At 44.6% G+C, this 20,471-nt stretch overlaps 2 protein-coding genes across 3 annotated transcripts in view; one reads left to right on the top strand and one right to left on the bottom strand.

Annotated features, from left to right (window-relative positions):
* ap1m3 (adaptor related protein complex 1 subunit mu 3) overlaps positions 1-6,491 on the top strand; it is a 42,161-nt gene extending 35,670 nt beyond the window's left edge. For both annotated transcript variants that reach the window (XM_036978660.1, XM_036978661.1), the window contains exons 10-12: positions 368-493; positions 4,510-4,585; positions 5,010-6,491. In XM_036978660.1, the coding sequence (XP_036834555.1) occupies positions 368-493; positions 4,510-4,585; positions 5,010-5,032 (225 nt within the window). In that variant the 3' untranslated portion in view covers positions 5,033-6,491. The remainder of the gene's footprint in view (positions 1-367; positions 494-4,509; positions 4,586-5,009) is intronic.
* Positions 6,492-15,262: 8,771 nt separating this feature from the next.
* The window catches only part of LOC110524752 (transmembrane protein 125), a 9,733-nt gene continuing 4,524 nt past the window's right edge, over positions 15,263-20,471 (bottom strand). Inside the window, exon 2 of the mRNA XM_036978659.1 lies at positions 15,263-16,547. Within this exon, the coding sequence (XP_036834554.1) occupies positions 15,583-16,263 (681 nt within the window). The 5' untranslated portion in view covers positions 16,264-16,547 and the 3' untranslated portion in view covers positions 15,263-15,582. The remainder of the gene's footprint in view (positions 16,548-20,471) is intronic.

Here is a 20,471-nt window from a genome sequence, read left to right as displayed (position 1 = left end):
GATCTCTATTTGTGCTTTTTGTGACTCCTCTCTTTGGCTGGAAAAATGGCTGTGTTTTTCTGTGGCTTGGTGGTGACCTAACATAATCGTTTGTGGTGCTTTCGCTGTAAAGCCTATTTGAAATCGGAACTGTGGTGGGATTAACAACAAGATTACCTTTAAAACAGTATAAGATGTTACATAAGATGTATGTTTGAGGAATTTTAATTATGAGATTTCTGTTGTTTTGAATTTGGCGCCCTGCACTTTCTCTGGCTGTTGTCATATCATCCCGTTAACGGGATCGCAGCCCTAAGACGTTTTAACGAAGAGAAATGCTCCAGTTTTCCAATAAACCTCATACCTGTGTGTTTCTATGTTTGAACAGGGGGGGAAAGAGTACATGATGAGGGCTCACTTTGGTCTGCCTAGTGTGGAGAGTACTGAGTTGGAGGGGAGAAGGCCCATCACTGTGAACTTTGAGATCCCCTATTTCACTGTATCTGGTATCCAGGTAAGCTAACAGATCCCTTAAATCCATGTTTATCAAAGTGGACCCTTGTAGAGCCAGGTATGAGTTCCATCATAGTGCATACAGGCTGGAAGGAGCTGACTCACGTGTGCGTGTGTGTGAGTGCGTGTGTCAGAGCGTGCCCCAGAACGAATCAGTTGGACGGGCCTTTGATTTCCATAGACAGGCATGTTTTTTCACGGGAACCCCTGTGTGTGCGCACTTGCATTTCACAATTTTCTCAATCGGTGTAATAGGAAATGCAATAGGCAGCTTGTGAGTTTAAAGTTTGGGGAAGCTTACAATTTATCCTAACATTTTTATGGGTGCCAGTTCTCATAATTTTTATATATGCACATTTTCGTGGAACAGTTTCATTTCAATAATAAAGTTGTTGTTTCTTAATATCATACTCACGTGGTAAATCATAAAAATCTGAAGTAAAATTATTTCAAATTCAACTATGGCGAGAGCACTAGCCTCTGCCATATGGGCACATTTAATATACTGTGATCAATTGGCGGCTAAAGAAATGAGAGCATAGAACTCAGAGATAGCTTAGAGATAACTCAGAGAAAGCTTAGAGATAACTCAGAGAAAGCTTAGAGATAACTCAGAGAAAGCTTAGAGATAACTCAGAGATAGCTTAGAGATAACTCAGAGATAGCTTAGAGATAACTCAGAGATAACTTAGAGATAGCTTAGAGATAACTCAGAGATAGCTTAGAGATAGCTTAGAGATAACTCAGAGATAGCTTAGAGATAACTCAGAGATAGCTTAGAGATAACTCAGAGATAGCTTAGAGAACTCAGAGATAGCTTAGAGATAACTCAGAGATAACTCAGAGATAGCTTAGAGATAACTCAGAGATAGCTTAGAGATAACTTAGAGATAACTCAGAGATAGCTTAGAGAACTCAGAGATAACTCAGAGATAACTCAGAGATAGCTTAGAGATAACTCAGAGATAGCTTAGAGATAACTCAGAGATAGCTTAGAGATAACTCAGAGATAACTCAGATAGCTTAGAGATAACTCAGAGATAGCTTAGAGATAACTCAGAGATAACTCAGAGATAGCTTAGAGATAACTCAGAGATAACTCAGAGATAACTCAGAGATAGCTTAGAGATAACTCAGAGATAACTCAGAGATAACTCAGAGATAGCTTAGAGATAACTCAGAGATAACTCAGAGATAGCTAATGCAGCAGCAGGCCTTTAGCGTCCATCGTCAACTTAGTAAAATGCATAGGCCTAAAGCTGACAAATAAAAACAGTAGAAAATATCCTGATGAAAGAACCTGAATTTTCAATCACGTTCATCTCTGCCTCCCTTTCTATCTGTCTAGACTTGAGCTATTGCTAGTGAACTGAAACATGTTATCAAATCATCACTGGGTCCAGTAACTTGCAACATTGTATCAACTAGCCAATTCCAGGCCCTCAGTGTTTCCTGCCCCAGTGAGCTGGGACAGACAGCTGTTGTTTTTTATTTTTTATTACATTTCCACTGGATATATGAGATCATCAGATCATGATCATTTGTTCTTTCACACCGAGTCTTGGCAATTATCGGTGTTGGAAATATTTTTCAAATACTGAGGAACTATCATTGCAATGGATGTAAAAAATACAGCTGACTTCGTTGACTTATGTGAGGTAAAGAAAAAAATCACTTCGAAACTCAGCTTGTTAGTGGTGTATTGTCACTTAAGACAATCCGAAAATCAACATTGCCAAATGTGCATGTATTATGGAGAGAGAAGCTCCATATCTTTGCCTCACACCCATCCACTTCTTTTACATTTGTTTAATGTAACCTTTATTTAACTAGGCAAGTCAGTTAAGAACACATTCTTATTTACAATGACGGCCTAACCCGGATGACGCTGAGCAAATTGTGCGCTGCCTTATGTGACTCCCAATCACGGCATGTTGTGATACAGCCTGGAATCGAACCAGGGTCTGTAGTGACGCCTCTAGCACTGAGATGCAGTGCCTTTGACCGCTGCGCCAATTGATGCAACATTTTTTATTATACTCAAGACACATTATTTTCACATATATTTTAGACCCTTTTCACTGACAGCCGCAACTCAATCAGCTCGATCTATTGTTACGTTCACTACCCATATTGCGGGCTTCCCAAACACACTGGTGATTTTAAAACGATCCACAGCTATTTTTCTAAAATAAGCTAATGATCCTCTGTGACTAAGTCATGCTCCCCGATGAAGTATTTTGAATGCTTTTATGTACAGGAGTAAATATATAATTTTGGTGAAACATCAATTTACTTTAGGGAAAATCCAGCATCTTAACAGGGCACTATGCACCCACCAACTTTCCTTTCCAATTCGCGAGGCTGAAACCTGAGATCTATATATTGAGGAGATGCTGATGTCTCCACCCTAACAATGGGAGCCTTTGTCCTAAAGGCGGGAAGGCAGATGACAAGCTTAGGTCTGCATCACAGGAGGTTGGTTGGCACCTTAATTAGGGAGAAGGGGCTTGTGGTAATGGCTGGAGTATAAATGCATCAAACACATGGTTTCCCCTCTCATTGTGTTTAGACCATGTTTTTTCCCCCTACTGTATTATTGACTGTTTATTCCATGTGTAACTCTGTGTTGTTGTTTGTGCCGCTTTGCTTTATCTTGGCCAGGTCGTAGATGTAAATGAGAATTTGATCTCAACTAGCCTAGCTGGTTAAATAAAGGTGAAATAAAAAATAAAAGAAATAAAAAGAAATGTGTCTGATGCTGTCTGGACAGAAATAATATGACATGCCTTACTCTTTTGGTCCACACAGCATCAGATACATGGTCTACACATACTGAGACAGAGGGGCGCTGTTTCACTGTCCACACAGCATCAGATACATGGTCTACACATACTGAGACAGAGGGGCGCTGTTTCACTGTCCACACAGCATCAGATACATGGTCTACACATACTGAGACAGAGGGCGGCTGTTTCACTGTCCACACAGCATCAGATACATGGTCTACACATACTGAGACAGAGGGGCGCTGTTTCACTGTCCACACAGCATCAGATACATGGTCTACACATACTGAGACAGAGGGGCGCTGTTTCACTGTCCACACAGCATCAGATACATGGTCTACACATACTGAGACAGAGGGGCGCTGTTTCGCTCTCTCGGATGCTTTAACCCTCCTGTTGTGTTCGTTTCATGTTAATTAATTCTGTGTTCCCGGTCCAAAATGACCGCCCCATTATTGCTGATTATAAATCCATAATAATACATATATTATCACTAATGTTGTGTTCGATCTTTTTATCAACTTAAGATCTTGTGAACATTACACGTTTTGAACTTCTATTTGCTATTTATGGCCTGTAGGCCTCATTGACCTGAGCTCATACAACTCGTTTTGGAGTAAAAGATTGTGCTGCCACAGAATGAATGGTGAGCAAGGCCTCAAAAAACCTTCGTATACCAGAGCTGCGAGAAAAGTTCTATATATTATTGAAACAATATTGCGATTGTTTGTGAGAATGCCAACAGGTGTGGTTCCCGTGGTCGAAATATTCTATTGGGGAAAGGTTCCCGTGGGGGTTGCCATGGAAGCCAAGAAGGGATGTGTGTGTGTGTGTGTGTGTGTGTGTGTGCTCAAACACACATGCATGTGGGGGTCTGGGAGAGGAAGTGTGTCCTTCTGATGAATGGGCATGTGCCTGAACTCAATTTTATACACTAATTGTAGTCTCACCCATTAATTTCTAATGCCGGTAACTATTGCCCGGGAACATCACAAGTGTACAAAAGTGAAATAAAACACCCAAAATGTTATGAAAATCATCAACATGTATTTTGTGTGTCCAGATACCCTGTGTGGACAAAGTCATGGAACCTTATGACAATTAGATTAAATGAACTAAAGAAAAATTCAGAGAGAGAACTTTCTGTTGGTAGGGCCCCTAAGGCCTGCCCATAACGTATCGTCCCTGGTGTGTGTATGTGCTGAAACTGTTCTTTGCTCCTCCTCAGGTACGCTATCTGAAGATCATTGAGAAAAGTGGCTATGAGGCCTTACCATGGGTACGCTATATAACACAGAGTGGAGGTGAGACACACACACCATTCGGCCCGGCAGTGAACCCAGCTATTACCTCTCTCTCCTGAAGCTGGGGCAAGAGGGATTTGAATGATGCCTTACTTCCATTAGGTTCTCTGTGACACTGCTCTGCATGCCAAGGTGGCTATCACCTTTTCATTGAGAGGGGGATGTAGGGAGAGAACTAGAGAGTGAACGGAAGAGAAAGAGGTAGATAAATAGAGAGTGAGAGCAGTGTTGACTTATTGATAAGGGAGTTGTAAGTAGTTATTGTAAGGCCATAATAACTACTACCCTGACCCTAATGTGTATCTCAGTCACCCAGATCCCCAATGCTAATTTGAATGTTAATGTGACGCCACAGTACAGGGGTAATGTGATGATGGTTAGAAGAGTGTTAATGTATTGCTGTTATGTCTTCACTTCTTGGCAGATTATCAACTCCGGACAAACTAAGGGCGAGCCTGCTTCTAGACAAATATATCGTCAATCTCTCCCTCTCTCTGGGAGTGAGGGACAACACAGGACAAGGAAAGGGGAACTTTCACCACTGTCAATTCTCAAAGGACCATGTAGTCATCTTGCAGACATGAGGACCTTCAAGACTCAATTTCCCTTCAGAACTCGACTGTTGTCACCTTCGACCTTTGCTGTGTTACATCATCTGGAGAAACATGTTTTATCTTTTTAGAATAATGAACTTAGTGGTTTTCTTACTGGTCACATTGTAAACATTTGTATAGTTGTATTTTCTTCTTAAAGCTGGAAGAATTCAGGACATTTATGATCTCTGAAGTGTGAACGTTGAAACCTGTGTACAGCATTGATATAAAATGATATCTGGTTGGTGTGGATGCTAGCGGTTGACGTTATCTTGGGGCCAGCTGTAAGCATATAATCCCCACTGTGTCCAATGAGATGAACACCAAGATAATGAATAGGCCTGCATAATATCAGCAGCTGTGTATTACCATATTGTTGTCACAGTTCCTAGACATGTGCTTGTACTCAGCTGATGACTACGAGGAAAAGACTGAAGGAATTCTCTGTGTGCAAATTACAATTATGTAGTGTTTCTAACAGTCTTGTGATACAGACACATTTAACGCCTCGAGGAAAAGCCACGATCAAAATAAGTAAACCAATAATACAGGTGGTCCGATATCAAGAGAATGTTGTTTAGATAGGAAACAAAGTGAACATATCTATGTCAATGTGTCCCCACCAAACATACACCCAACTTTTTCAAAGCAGCTATTGGTTGGTATGGTTACAGTAGTATGTTGTGCGTGCAATGCATCACCCCTCATATCAGTTCTGGTTCTCTATGCCAGGGAAATAGCTCTGATTCTCTCTGCCAGGGAAATAGCTCTGGTATGCTGTGTGTAGGCATACTGTATGAAATCCAGACCTGGTTTCAAATACATGTTTATTTGAGTATTTCTTATTTAAATACACATTTTCTGTATATTTGAGTATTCTCAAATGTGGTGAATCAACTTTTTTTCAAAATACTATTTTCAAATACCTGGGATAGATGCATGGGAGTATATTTGAGACAGTCTATTTGAATATTTTGAAATACTTTCCAAGTGTATTTCCAAATATATTCCAATATTCAACTACTTGTTTTTCCAAATAAAAAATAAATACTTACTTCCAGATGTCTTTGAAAGTAATTGAAATAGCCTAAATAGTATGTGAACCCAGGTCTGATAATCTCATATTAAACCATCCATATAAAATGGCTGATTATGAGGAACAGGACAAATATGACTACACTCGTCCAGATATTCTCTCCAGTGGGGGTTTAATGATTGAAAACCACAATCTATTAATATCTTATTTATTAACCTCTATGTCAATGGGAGACAAAGGGATCTAGATAGAAATAAATAAATTACTTTGTACCTTACTATCTTTACTGGTTATCTCTCACGTCTCTCTCTCTATTCAATTCAATAGACTTTATTGACATGGCAAGATTAATGACTTACATTGTCAAAGTATACGTATAGCAACATTTGTGGGACCAACAGCAATAATAGTAGTAGTAGTGGAAATGGGATTACCATTAACAGCAACTACAACAACAATATTAATGAGAATAACAATACATAAAAGCAATGGTAGTAGACCAGTGTCAACATGACTGAGAAGACAGTCTCTCTCTCATGACTGAGAAGACACATGACCTGGTAGTAGACCAGTGTCAACATGACTGAGAAGACACATGACCTGGTAGTAGACCAGTGTCAACATGACTGAGAAGACACATGACCTGGTAGTAGACCAGTGTCAACATGACTGAGAAGACACATGACCTGGTAGTAGACCAGTGTCAACATGACTGAGAAGACACATGACCTGGTAGTAGACCAGTGTCAACATGACTGAGAAGACACATGACCTGGTAGTAGACCAGTGTCAACATGACTGAGAAGACACATGACCTGGTAGTAGACCAGTGTCAACATGACTGAGAAGACACATGACCTGGTAGTAGACCAGTCTCAACATGTCTGAGAAGCCACATGACCTGGTAGTAGATCAGTCTCAACATGACTGAGAAGACACATGACCTGGTAGTAGACCAGTCTCAACATGACTGAGAAGCCACATGACCTGGTAGTAGATCAGTCTCAACATGACTGAGAAGCCACATGACCTGGTAGTAGACCAGTCTCAACATGACTGAGAAGCCACATGACCTGGTAGTAGACCAGTCTCAACCTGACTGAGAAGCCACATGACATGGTAGTAGATCAGTCTCAACCTGACTGAGAAGCCACATGACCTGGTAGTAGACCAGTCTCAACATGACTGAGAAGTCACATGACATGGTATGAAAACCAAAACAAAACTAAATGGGAAATATTATTGACATTACATTGCACTTTTCACTGGCTGTCCCTCAGGTTGTGGCAGGAGGACACATATTTGGCTGCCAAAACTGCACATTTTGGCTTTTCACCCAATAAATATTAGATTTTTTCTTCATCTTTTACAGTTTCAAATTCTTTGTAATGTATGCTAATTTTGGGAAAGAAAAATTCTCATAGGTCTGAGTATTTGTTACAGTGTAATAGGAAATGCAGCTCTGTCTCTACCTCTCCCCTGGAGCAGAGTGAGCACAGCCTGTCCTCTCTGGGCAGCCAGGTTTGTCTGTGACGACCTGTCTCTATAGCCAGACTGTCCTCTCTGGACAGCCAGGTTTGTCTGTGACGACCGGTCTCTATAGCCAGACTGTCCTCTCTGGGCAGCCAGGTTTGTCTGTGACGACCGGTCTCTATAGCCAGACTGTGCTCACTGAGTCTGTACCTAGTCAATGTTTTCCTCAGTTTTCTATCAGTCACAGTGGTCAGATAGTCTGCCACCATGTACTTACTGTCTGTTTAGAGCCAAATAGCATTGAAGTTTACTTAGATTTTTTGTGGTGTCTTTCCAATAGGTGATAGATTTTTATTTTTGCTTTGTGATGATTTGGTTGGGACAGATTTGTGATGTCTTCAGGCTCTATGGGGTTGGTTTGGGTTAGTGAACTGAGCCTCAGAACCAGCTGGCTGAGGGGACTCTTCTCTTGTTTCATTGTATAGCTGTGTGATGGAATAGTTGTAACATTTGATGGCTCTTTATCTATTCGAGCGAGGAGTTTTTCTGTGCCCAATTCTGCTCTACATGTGTTATTTGGAGGTTTTCTTTGCACTTGCAATACATTCTTGTAAAACTCAGCGTGCAGTATTTAGATTGGATGTTTGTCCCATTTAGTAAATTCATTATTAGACAGCGGACCCCATACTTCACTGCCATATAGAGCAATTGGTTCTATAACTGATTGGAACATTTTGAGCCAGATTCTAATTGGAATTTCGATTTTAATGTTTCTTGCAATGGCATAGAATGCTCTTCTTGCTTTGTCTCTCAGCTCATTCACAGCCATGTGAAAGCTACCTGTGCTGCTGATATTTAGTCCTAGATATCTGTAGTTTTTGGTGTGTTCTAATAGAAGTGTGTCCAAATAGGATTTATATTTGTCATCTTGATTTCCAGATCTTTTTTGGAATATCATTATATTAGTTATTTTTTAAATTAACGGTCAGAGCCCAGGTCTGACAGAACCTGTGCATATGATCTAGATGCTGCTGTAACCCCTCCCTAGTGGGAGACAGTAGCACCAGGTCATCTGCATACAGCAGGCCCTCAGTGGGAGACAGTAGCACCAGGTCATCTGCGTATAGCAGACCCTCCTTAGTGGGAGACAGCAGCTCCAGGTCATCTGCGTACAGTAGACACTTGATTTCAGTGTTGTAGAGGGTGAGACCAGGTGCTGCCGATTCTTCTAATGTTTTTGCCAATTCATTAATGTAGATGTTAAATAGTGTTGGACTTATTGGGCAGCCCTGTTTCACTCCCCGTCCCTGAGAGAAGAAGTCTGTTTGCTTGTTGCCAATTTTAACCACACATTTGTTTTTAGTGTACATTGATTTAATAACATCATGTTTCCCCTCCAATACCACTTTCTATTAGTTTATAAAAAAAATACGTTCCTGCCAAACTGAATCAAATGCTTTCTTGAAGTCTACAAAACACAAGTCAAATTTGCCTTTGTTTAGGTTTACTTGTTTGTCTATTAGTGTGGAGGGTGTAAATGTGGTCTGTTGTACAATTGTACGAAATTATGTAGTCTGCTATTTATGATACTGCAGAAATTTTTCCCCAAGTTGCTGTTAACTCACTACAGGTATTTTCCCCGATATTTGAAACCAAGATCACACCTATCTATAAAAATGGAGACAAATTTGACCCAAATAATGAGTATAGCAATTTGAATTTGTGGTCTGTATTATTTGATCATTTCATTTAAATTACCGTCAGCTCCACAGGCCTTTTGGGGTTGGAGAGTGCATAGTTTTTCCCCAAAATGTCTTCTGTCATTGGGGTATCCACAGGATTCTGATAGTCTGACTGCTAATTCAAGGATTTGTCATTTTTCTTGTATATATTTTTGTTCTGGGCAAAGTGATTTCTCCACATATGCCCATTTTGGCAATTCCTCATGATGAGGTTTGTTTAATTTATTCCAATTCTCCCACAAGTGGTTTGATTCTATGGATTCCTCAATTCCATCCAGCTGATTTCTAATGTGCTGTTCCTTTTTTGTTCTTAGGGTGTGTTTGTATTGCTTCACTGTTTCCCCATATTGACGGCAAACATTTTTGTTGTCTGGTTCTGTGTTTTTTTTTTATAACTTTCTGAGATTTCTCCAATCATTATCAACCAATTTTCATAATCTATCTGTTATTTCTAGTTTGCTCTTATGTTTCTTTAGATTGGCCAACGAGGCTAATTCGTCAAATCTAAAGTTTATGTTCCAAACGGCCAAATGTACACCTTCATTGCTGTAGGAGAATGTTATGACTAAAAGATTGTCCAGGAGAGATTGTATTTTTTGGCTAATAATTGCTTTTTGGTAGATGTCTGTACTGTTTGCACTTCATCTATAGGCCTGTTTAGTACCATGTCATTTATTGGGCCGTAATGCTTCATGGTTGGGTTCCGCTCTTCTCAGATACACTGTGATTTTACTGTGGTCTGAGAGAGGTGTTAGTGGGCTGACTGTGAAGGCTCTGGGTTTAGGTCGGTGAGGAAGTAGTCTACAGTGCTGTTGCCAAGGGATGAGCTGTAGGTGTGCCTACCAAAAGAGTCCCCTCTCAGCCTACCATTGACTATGTACAGACCCAGTGTTTGACAGAGCTTCAGGAGCTGTACGTTTTTGTTTTTCACTTTGTCATAGTTGTTTCTGGGGGGGTATGTGGGGAGGGAAAGGTTGTTGCTTCCCGGTAGGTGTTTGTCCCCATGACTGTTAATAGTTCTTCTGCTGTTCTAGCATTCAGGTCTCCACAGACCAGTACGTTGCCTTGGGCCTGAAAGTGACTAGTCTCCCCCTCTAGAATGGAGAAAATCTCTTCATTGAAGTAAGGTGACTGAGGGGGAAATGTATGAGGCACAGGGGAAGGTGTTTTTATCTGTTAAGATAGCCTCTTTGTTGATTTTTAACCAGATAAGAATTCTCCTGTTTTGATTTATACCATATTAGCATTCCCCCTGAGTCTCTGCCCTGTCTGATTCCTTTTAAGTTGGTGGATGGTACAATTATCTCCCTATAACCTAGTGGACAGTCAGTGGAAACATCACCTCTGCACCATGTTTCCTGTAGTACTACAATATCAACATCATCAATTTATTTCAGGTAATCTGTGTTTCTGCTCTTTAGCCCAAAAGCAGAGGAATTCAAGCCTTGTAAATTCCAACATGCAACGTAAAAAAGATTTCACAACTGTTTTTTCTTTACCTTCAAAATGACACACACTCACAATCCAACAAGAACTATTAAAATAGGATTTTTCAATTAACGTAAACTCTTATTATGCAAATGGGATTTGTTTATAATTTAAGATAGAATTTGTGTCATGCTACTTGGGTGGGTGTAGTGTGAGGATGGTGGAGTTCTTGTGCTCATCTTACCATGACCCTCGGCCTATCACATTGTGAGCATAGTAGACTCAGCATTTGTTTAATGTCACTCATTTGATTGGTGGAGGCTGGGCCAGTTGCTCCTCTCACAGACTGTGCATAGCTCTGTCTGCAGGGTTTTGGCTCCTCCAGGTGTGGGTCTGCGGTGGGGGGTGGTAGGCCTCATCTGGTTGGGTCTGAAGCTGGTGTGGTCTGTGCCGCGCTGGCTGTGGTGGGCATTGAGGTTGGTGGTGCTGTGGCCGTGGCTGGGGGGGTCCAGAGTTCTGGTCCGGGGTGTTATCTCGGTGGGGTGGAGATTGCTCCGTTGTTCCTGGTTTGAGAGATCGGGTTGCGGTTTAAAGCAACGTCCTTGAGAGTCTTGGCAAGGATGGGGACTGTCTCCCTGTACAGGTGAACATGGTCATAGAGACAGTCCAGACCGAGGGTGGGATGATGGGCCAGGTGTACGTTGGGTCGCAGGGCAAAGTCCAGACCGAGGGTGGGATGGTGGGCCAGGTGTACATTGGGTTGCAAGGCACAGTCCAGACCGAGGGTGGGATGATGGGCCAGGTGTACGTTGGGTCGCAGGGCACAGTCCAGACCGAGGGTGGGATGGTGGGCCAGGTGTACATTGGGTTGCAAGGCACAGTCCAGACCGAGGGTGGGATGGTGGGCCAGGTGTACATTGGGTTGCAAGGCACAGTCCAGACCGAGGGTGGGATGGTGGGCCAGGTGTACATTGGGTTGCAAGGCACAGTCCAGACCGAGGGTGGGATGGTGGGCCAGGTGTACATTGGGTTGCAAGGCACAGTCCAGACCGAGGGTGGGATGGTGGGCCAGGTGTACATTGGGTCGCAGGGCACAGTCCCGGGAGAGGCTGGCGTTTAGTCTTTGGATTGTGGCAGGGTGGAAGTCCTTCCTCTGTAGAAGGGTTGACACCACGATCCTTGAGTTGGGGAAGATTGCGGAGGCCTTCTCAATCACTTCCCGTGGTGAAGTCGCCACCCTCTTCTGCTGAGCACGCAGGGCGTTGCTTCCGGTGTGTATGATTATGTGGCTTGGCGACCCGACCCGAGCCTTATCAAGCAGCTCCATGGCACTCTGCGTTGTTGGCACCACATCTTTCTCGTTTTGTATCTAGGGAAAAATGTATTCTCCTGAACAAACTTCTCATTTGAGTCCATCAACAGGACCATGTCAGCCAGTGTTTCTTCTGGACTGGAGGGGGTAGTAGGGGCTGGTGGGTGTTGGAGCTGGGGTGTGGCTGGTCGGTGCCGGTGCTGCTGTCAGTTGGAGGCTGTTCTGTGGGCTGGGGTGAGGTGTGCAGCAGGCAGAGCTAGGGAGGCCTGGCTGGTTGAGCTGGGCTCCTCTGCTGTGTGAGGGCAGGGCTGGGAGGCCTGGCTGGTTGAGCTGGGCTCCTCTGCTGTGTGAGGGCAGAGCTGGGGAGGCCTGGCTGGTTGAGGTGGGCTCCTCTGCTGTGTGAGGGCAGAGCTGGGGAGGCCTGGCTGTTTGAGGTGGGCTCCTCTGCTGTGTGAGGGCAGGGCTGGGAGGCCTGGCTGGTTGAGGTGGGCTCCTCTGCTGTGTGAGGGCAGGGCTGGGAGGCCTGGCTGGTTGAGCTGGGCTCCTCTGCTGTGTGAGGGCAGGGCTGGGGAGGCCTGGCTGGTTGAGGTGGGCTCCTCTGCTGTGTGAGGGCAGAGCTGGGGAGGCCTGGCTGGTTGAGGTGGGCTCTTCTGCTGTGTGAGGGCAGGGCTGAGGAGGCCTGGCTGGTTGAGGTGGGCTCCTCTGCTGTGTGAGGGCTGGTCATAGAGTGGTGATATAACTGCTCCTGCAGCCTGTTCTCTTTCTCTCCTGCAACCTGTCCTCTTGCTCTCCTGCAGCCGGTCCTCTTTCTCTCCTGCAGCCTGTCCTCTGTTCTCTTTCTCTCCTGCAGCCTGTCCTCTGTTCTCTTTCTCTCCTGCAGCCTGTCCTCTTTCTCTCCTGCAGCTCCTCTCTTAGTTTGGTCAGATTGTACTGCTCTGCCTGTCTTTTTGGAGCTCTCTCACCTCCTTTGTTAGATCAGCCAGTTCTCTCGAGTCCGTCTCTCTCTTGCTGAACCTCTTTCAGCTGTCCTGCAAGGCTGCTGTCCTGCTCTGTCCGCAGCTTGGTTAGGAGCTCTTCTAAGGTGTGGATGTCTGGCTACTGTTTGCTCACGCTCACCCTGAGCAGAACAACCTCCCCCTCCAGTTTGGTAAACTCACCCCTCATGGCAGCCATGGTGGTGAGGAGGGCCTGAGCCTGCTCTGCACTGAGGGGGTCGCTCTCCTCCTCGGGCGTGTCCTCCACTATGATGGGAAGAGAGGTGCTGGATGTGCCTTTTTGGGTGGGGAGAGTGGGGGTGATGGTGGTGGAGTTTCTCTCTCTGCTCTCTCCTTAATGGTCTGAAAGTCTGTTTCAAACAGCCTAAGGTTACTTTGCCCCAGTCTTGTAGAGGTTAATTGTTATCATGGCGCTGTCAGGGTCATCTGTCTATTTGACTTTCAGCTTCCACCCATTACAGATCCCTTCTTTCTTTATGGATGGGTAGTGAGAGCAGACTGCTGACTGCCATGCATTTGGTTGGTCAGGGAGAAATATGAGATTACTCACGTTATTGTTTTTGTAGAGGTCTGCAAAAAAGATTTCTGGCCTTCCCTTTAGTAGTTTTTGTTTAAAAGCTTTCATCCTTGTGTCATTTTTGGCCTCTGGAGAGTAGAGAATGGACTCAGCGCTGAGGGGGAGTGGGGACATGGTGCTTGTGGGCTCTGCTACTACTGCTGCTCTGTTTTGCTGCACCGTTGCCTTGGTAACCGGTTTTGTTTGTCTGCTGCTGTTGCTAGCTAGCTCTAATTTAGCTCAGAAACCAGCAAAAAAAGTGAAAAATCTTCACACCAAAAAACAGAATATGTTTAAAGTTCGAGTCCGTGCTCCTTTTGATTTACTCACTCAGTTTGACCGTTTGATGTAGTTGGATTAACTCCCCTTGCTAGGTTTGTTCTAGCTAAATCTTTCTGGCTAGCATGTTAGCCTGCTGGCTAGGTTTTTGTGGTATAGCTAGCTAGCGAGTCAAGACTTCTTCATTTGAGGCGCAAAGTTACTTTTTTCTATTCTGATTGAATATTGAGTTGTTGTTCATCACTTCTTGTCTTGAATTATTTTTTAGATTTGAGTGTCTCATTCTAAAAACAAAAAAAATGAAATAAATCAGGAGCTCACGTTGAACATGTCTGTAGCTCTTTCTCTCTCACTGTCTGGCTTCTCTCTCATCACTGTTTGTGGCTGTCGTCTCTCTATCATACGTACACAAACATACCTGGCACCACCTAGAAGGCATGTCCATAGCAGTGCACAGTAGAGACCAAGAACAGTCCCTTGTCAATTAGGGATTGCACGCTGTACTGGCTCATTGCACAGTCACTGCCGATGCTGTGTGTGTGTGAGAGAGAGAGGGTGGTAAGGGTGAGCCGTACTGGGCGATGCCAGCCCTTTTACGATCCACAGTCTGTCCATTGTCCCAGTGCCCAACCATCAGTACAACAACAATGGCCGCCTCAGTGACCCCTATTGTCTCTGAGCAACAGGTCGCTCACATGCACTGCCTGATAAGGAGGTGCGAGGGCCAGACACACACAAAACACACAGCAACTTAAATCCAAGAACAGCATCCAAGCACATAGACGCTTTGTTTAATGAAACCACATTGTACCCTTTAACCATGGCAACAATGCAGGACGTTCTCCTCAGATTCTTGGTAAGCGTTGCAAAGTGAGTGATGACACAGCTTGCTTTGACCACCCAACACTGCTGTAAACCTGTGACATGAAAAGGTGACAAAATGTGTCATTGATCACTTTGATTAAGTTTGGAGATGCTGGGTACATTATTCTATGATATGATTATTCCTTACAGCAGCTTTTTCACCTGCTGCTTTGTAGTGGATGATATTATTATTATTACATTGGACACATTATGAATCATTATCTCTGCACCATGTTCAGTGTCCGGTGTCTGTGCAGTGTCACTAGTATTCTCTTCATTCCACATCATAGAATGGTGCTCTGCTGGGCTCATAAAATGGCCCATGCTTGAACCATAAAAATATCATGTTTTGACACAGCTCTGTATTCCTCATGGTATTTCATGATCCAGCAAAATTCCATTGTTTTAAGAACCACATGGGGTGCTGTGGTAATCAACAACTCAATGAACATATAGTGGCTTTCCAAGATGGCCATTATGCTAAAATGCCATTTTCAAATGTGATGTCCATTGGTCCTTCCCTGACAGCAAGGTGGATGTGGCCCACATTCAGAACAAACGTGGCCCAGAAACTACAAGGCCACATACCTTAAACCAGAGCTGGCCAATAAGCTCCAACCCTCCCCCAGTGCGCATCTCCCACAGATCAGACCTAGTCCATATGAGTGTCGCAGTCATCTCCTGTCTGGGCTACCTGTCCCATCCCATGTCTCTGGTGGTCAGATGAGGTTAGCCAGGCTAGAGGTGGTCTCCCTCCTACCCTGGTCCATGTGTCGTCCAGAGATAGTGAACAGCCCCACAGCCCTGTCCCTAAACCTCTGGCCCGGCCTGGTCCTCTCCAGCAGCATCACCACCCCTGTGTACACCCCTACCCCCACTACCGCTGCCCCCCCTCCAGCTAACAACACAACCCCAGAGATGTACATATCGTTCAGGGCCACGCCCGGCTGGGGCATGTGGTGCTCCAAAGCCAGCTTCAGCAGCACAGCCCCACAGACCACCAGACACAGCCCCGTGATGAGCACTACTAACAGATCCGACAGCCCTCCGCTCTTAAGGATATCGATCCGCCTGCGACTCCGCACACAGTTCATGTCCTGCACGGCCGAGCTCAGGAGCTGTTTGAGGAGGACAGCCAGGGCTAAGAGACACAGGGCCAAGCCCGCTCCCATGCGCCAGTCACTGGAGAAACTGGTGGTAGTGGAGAGGAGAAGCACGCCACCCAGGCCGCAGCCCAGGATGAGGAGGACCGCCACACAGTAGCACAGCAGAGACTTGGCCGGGTCCCGGAACCACCACAGCTCCACCTGTTCATCCAGAACACTGCGCTGGATCTGAGCAGGGTCAGGACCGGCCGGCTGGCCACCCCGCGACGGAGGGAAGTCCTCCAGCTCTGGCATCCTGATCCTCCCAGCCTGACAGACACGCTCACCAGAGAACTCTACCAGGACACAAGCTGGATCACTGGAACTCTCAGTGGAACACCGTTCTTTCGCTCTGGAAATCTTGAGTGGATCTCAGTAGATGGATCACTGGACACCTCACCGGATCACAGTTCCTTCTCACTTGATTACAGGTCCTCTTGGTAGATCACAGGGTCCATCAGGTAGTCCACTGCACTCTGAGAGGATGTCCTGTCACTGAACCCTCAGAGCTCAGGGACCAAATGCAGCCTGATGGATACCTGGGGAGAGGAGAGACAAGGGACATTAGAGCCACCTGACATGCACACACGCAGGCACGCACACACACACACACACACGTGGCTGAATATGCAATCTTTAAAGCAGGACTCAAAACATTAGAGATCCTGCCGTATAATAGAGGTATCCTGCAGAGAGAGGTGTTTGAACTGACTGAAAACATAATGCTGAATATTCAACCTGAAAACCCCTCTCCCTTCTTAGACCTGTGTGTGTGTGTGACAGAGACAAATAACGTGAAATAGAAGTGTGTTTCTGTGTTTGAGTGTGTGTGTGTTGTTTATTAGATTAGCAGCTGATAGTGGCCTAGCATCTTTATGGTGTACTCCTGTATGTAGATCAGCATCCCATAGGCTAGTTTAGCCACCCCTCGTAGGCTAGTTTAGCCACCCCTCGTAGGCTAGTTTAGCCACCCCTCGTAGGCTAGTTTAGCCACCCCTCGTAGGCTAGTTTAGCCACCCCTCGTAGGCTAGTTTAGTCACCCCTCGTAGGCTAGTTTAGCCACCCCTCGTAGGCTAGTTAGTTTAGCCACCCCTCGTAGGCTAGTTTGTTTAGCCACCCCTCGTAGGCTAGTTTGTTTAGCCACCCCTCGTAGGCTAGTTTAGCCACCCAGCTCTCTTCCTGTGTTGTGTGCCACCTCCTGTTTTTTCCCCTGCGAGGTGATATTTCTAAGATGGCAGCGCAACGCTGACTACAGCCCCCCTCACAACAGGGCTCAAGTATGACTCCTTTTATCAATGGTCTGTCCCTGTAGTCCCAGCAACTCTCAAGGTCAGGGCACAGACAGCTTGTCTTTAAAAGTCTGACAGCCCCTTTACTATCAAAGTCAATAGCGCGAGCCGAGGCACTGAGCGAGGCGAGCACAGAGCAGCAGCAGCTCTCTGACAGGAATTACAACTGTCCTCTAACAGACCTGGTCTAGTCTGCTGACACAAACAGAACACTACTAGTCTGTCTGAGCCTCCAAGCAGCAGGTTGAGCTGAGTCCTCATCAACACACAGGGATCATCACACTGAGATATGACACACAGTACAGCTGAGTCACAAGGTGTTCACATTAGGTGTGAAGTGAAGGGATACTAAATAACAGAGCGCATTGCGTTTATTGGACTCCAGCTTCTCCACGCCGTTTCAGTTCATAATTATGAGGTGGATGTGTATACGAGGTGTGCAGTGTGTGTATGTGGGGGGGTACAGTGTGTGTGTTGTTGAGTCACTAATTAAATCCCAGCAGGTTTGGATCTGATGCCACTGACAGGTATAACAGGAATAGAAGGCAGTAATTGAGGTGACATATGAGCTGGATGAAAACAATAAAAAACACACACATATATAATTGGCTTTTCTCTCTCATACCAAAACACACATTTTCTCTCTCTCACACACACACACACACACACACACACACACACACACACGCGCGCGCATGCTGATCGATTAACAAAAACATTTTCTGATTATTAAACAACTATTTGATTGACGTTGGTTCAATTACTTGAATTCCTGAACGTAATCCAAACCAAGTCCACTTAGTTTGGTTTTCTTGTGAGCTCAACGTGCCATTTCTCTAGTGAGAAATCCTATCAATCACGAGAGACATCAAAATCAAGAACGAACTGTGAGATGCTGTAGGGAGTTTTCATAGGCAAATATTCAACCTAGTTCAGCGCAGAAAACGTGGTAATTACCTACCGGAGTTGGGGAAGCTACTCCGAGCTACTTGCCAAGCTACCAATTACTTCACACTGAAAGACATTAAGCTACACTTAAGAAAAATATAGTTCACTTAACTAGTTACTTTTAAAAAGTAGTTCACTACATCCAAACTACACTACATGGCTAAAAGTATGTGGACACCCCTTCAAATTAGTGGATTTGGCTATTTCAGCCACACCCGCTGCTGACAGGTGTATAAAATCGAGTACACAGCCATGCAATTTCCATAGACAAACACTGGCAGTAGAATTGCCCATACTAAAGAGCTTAGTGACTTTCAATGTGGCACCATCATAGGATGCCACCTTTCCAACAAGTCAGTTGGTCAAATTTCTGCCCTGCTAAAAGCTGCCCCTGTCAACTGTAAGTGCTGTTGTTGTGAAGTGGAAACTTCTAGGAGCAACAACAGCTCAGGAGCGAAGTGGTAGGTCACACAAGCTCACAGAACAAGACCAGCGGGTGCTGAAGCGAGCAGAGTGTAAAAATCATTTGTCCTCGGTTGCAACACTCACTACCGAGTTCCAAACTGCCTCTAGAAACAACGTTAGCACAATAACTTTTAGTCGGAAGCTTCATGAAATGGATTTCCATGGCCGAGCAGCCGCACACAAGCCTAAGATCACCATGTGCAATGCCAAGCGTCGGCTGGAGTGGTGTAAAGCTTGCGGCCATTGGACTCTGGAGTAGTGGAAACACGTTCTCTGGAGTGATGAATCACCCTTCACCATCTGGCAGTGCGAAGGATGAATCTGGGTTTGGTTGATGCCAGGAGAACGATACCTGCCCCAATGCTGTAAAGTTTGGTGGAGGAGGAATAATGGTCTGGGGCTGGTTTTCATGGTTCGGGCTAGGCGCCTTAGCTCCAGTGAAGGGAAATCTTAATGCTACAGCATACAATGACATTCTACATGGTTCTGTGCTTCCAACTTTGTGCAACAGTTTGGGGAAGGCCCTTTCCTGTTTCAGCATGACAATGACCCTGTGCACAAAGTGAGGTCCATAGAGAAATGGTTTGTCGAGATAGGTGTGGAATAACTTGACTGGCCTGCACAGAGCTCTGACCTCAACCCCATCGAATGCCTTTGGGATGAATTGGAACGCCGACTGCGAGCCAGGCCTAATCGCCCAACATCAGTGCCCAACCTCACTAATGCTCTCATGGCTGAATGGAAGCAAGTCCCCACAGCAATGTTCCAACATCTAGCGGAAAGCCTTCAGAGAAGAGTGGATGGAGGCTGTTATAGCAGGAAAAGGGGTACCAACTCCATATTAATGTCCATAATTTTGGAATGAGACGTTCAACGAGTAGGTGTCCACATACTTTTGGTCATGTAGTATATACAGCTCTGGAAAAAATGAAGAGACCACTGCAAAAGTATCCGTTTCTCTGGTTTTACTATTTATAGATGTGTTTGGGTAAAATGAACATTTTGTTTTCAATGAACTACCTACAACATTTCTTCCAAATTCCAAATAAAAAGATTGTCACTTAGAGCATATATTTGCAAAAAATTGCAACTGGTTAAAATAACAAAAAATATGCAGTGTTGTCAGACCTCGAATAACGCAAAGAAAATAAAATATGTTTTATATTAATTTATAAACAACACAATACTAATGTTTTAACTTAGGAAGAGTTCAGAAATCAATATTTGGTAGAACAACCCTGATTTTCAATTACAGCTTTCATGCATCTTGGCATGCTCTCCAACAGTCTTTCACATTGATGTTGGGTGACTTTATGCCACGCCTGGTGCAGAAATTCAAGCAGCTCTGCTTTGTTAAATGGCTTGTGACCGTCCATCTTCCTCCTGATCACATTCCAGAGGTTTTCAATGGGGTTCAGGTCTGGAGATTGGGCTGGCCATGACAAGGTCTTGATCTGGTCCTTCATCCACATCTTGATTACCTGGCTGTGTGGCATGGAGCATTGTCCTGCTGGAAAAACCAATCCTCAGAGATGGGGAACATTGTCAGAGCAGAAGGAAGCAAGTTTTCTTCCAGGACAACCTTGTATGTGGCTTGATGCCAAAGGTGATTCAACAAAGTACAGAGTAAACGGTCTGAATACTTATGTAAATAAAATAATAATTGCTTTGTCATTATGGGGTATTGTGTGTAGATTGAGGGGGAAAAAAACGATTTAATCAATTTTAGAATAAGGTTGTAACATAACAAAATTAGAAAAA

The sequence above is a fragment of the Oncorhynchus mykiss genome, chromosome 5 (genome assembly GCF_013265735.2).
Source record: "Oncorhynchus mykiss isolate Arlee chromosome 5, USDA_OmykA_1.1, whole genome shotgun sequence".
In the NCBI taxonomy this organism is placed as follows: domain Eukaryota; kingdom Metazoa; phylum Chordata; class Actinopteri; order Salmoniformes; family Salmonidae; genus Oncorhynchus; species Oncorhynchus mykiss.
This window is presented reverse-complemented; position numbering and strand designations above follow the sequence as displayed.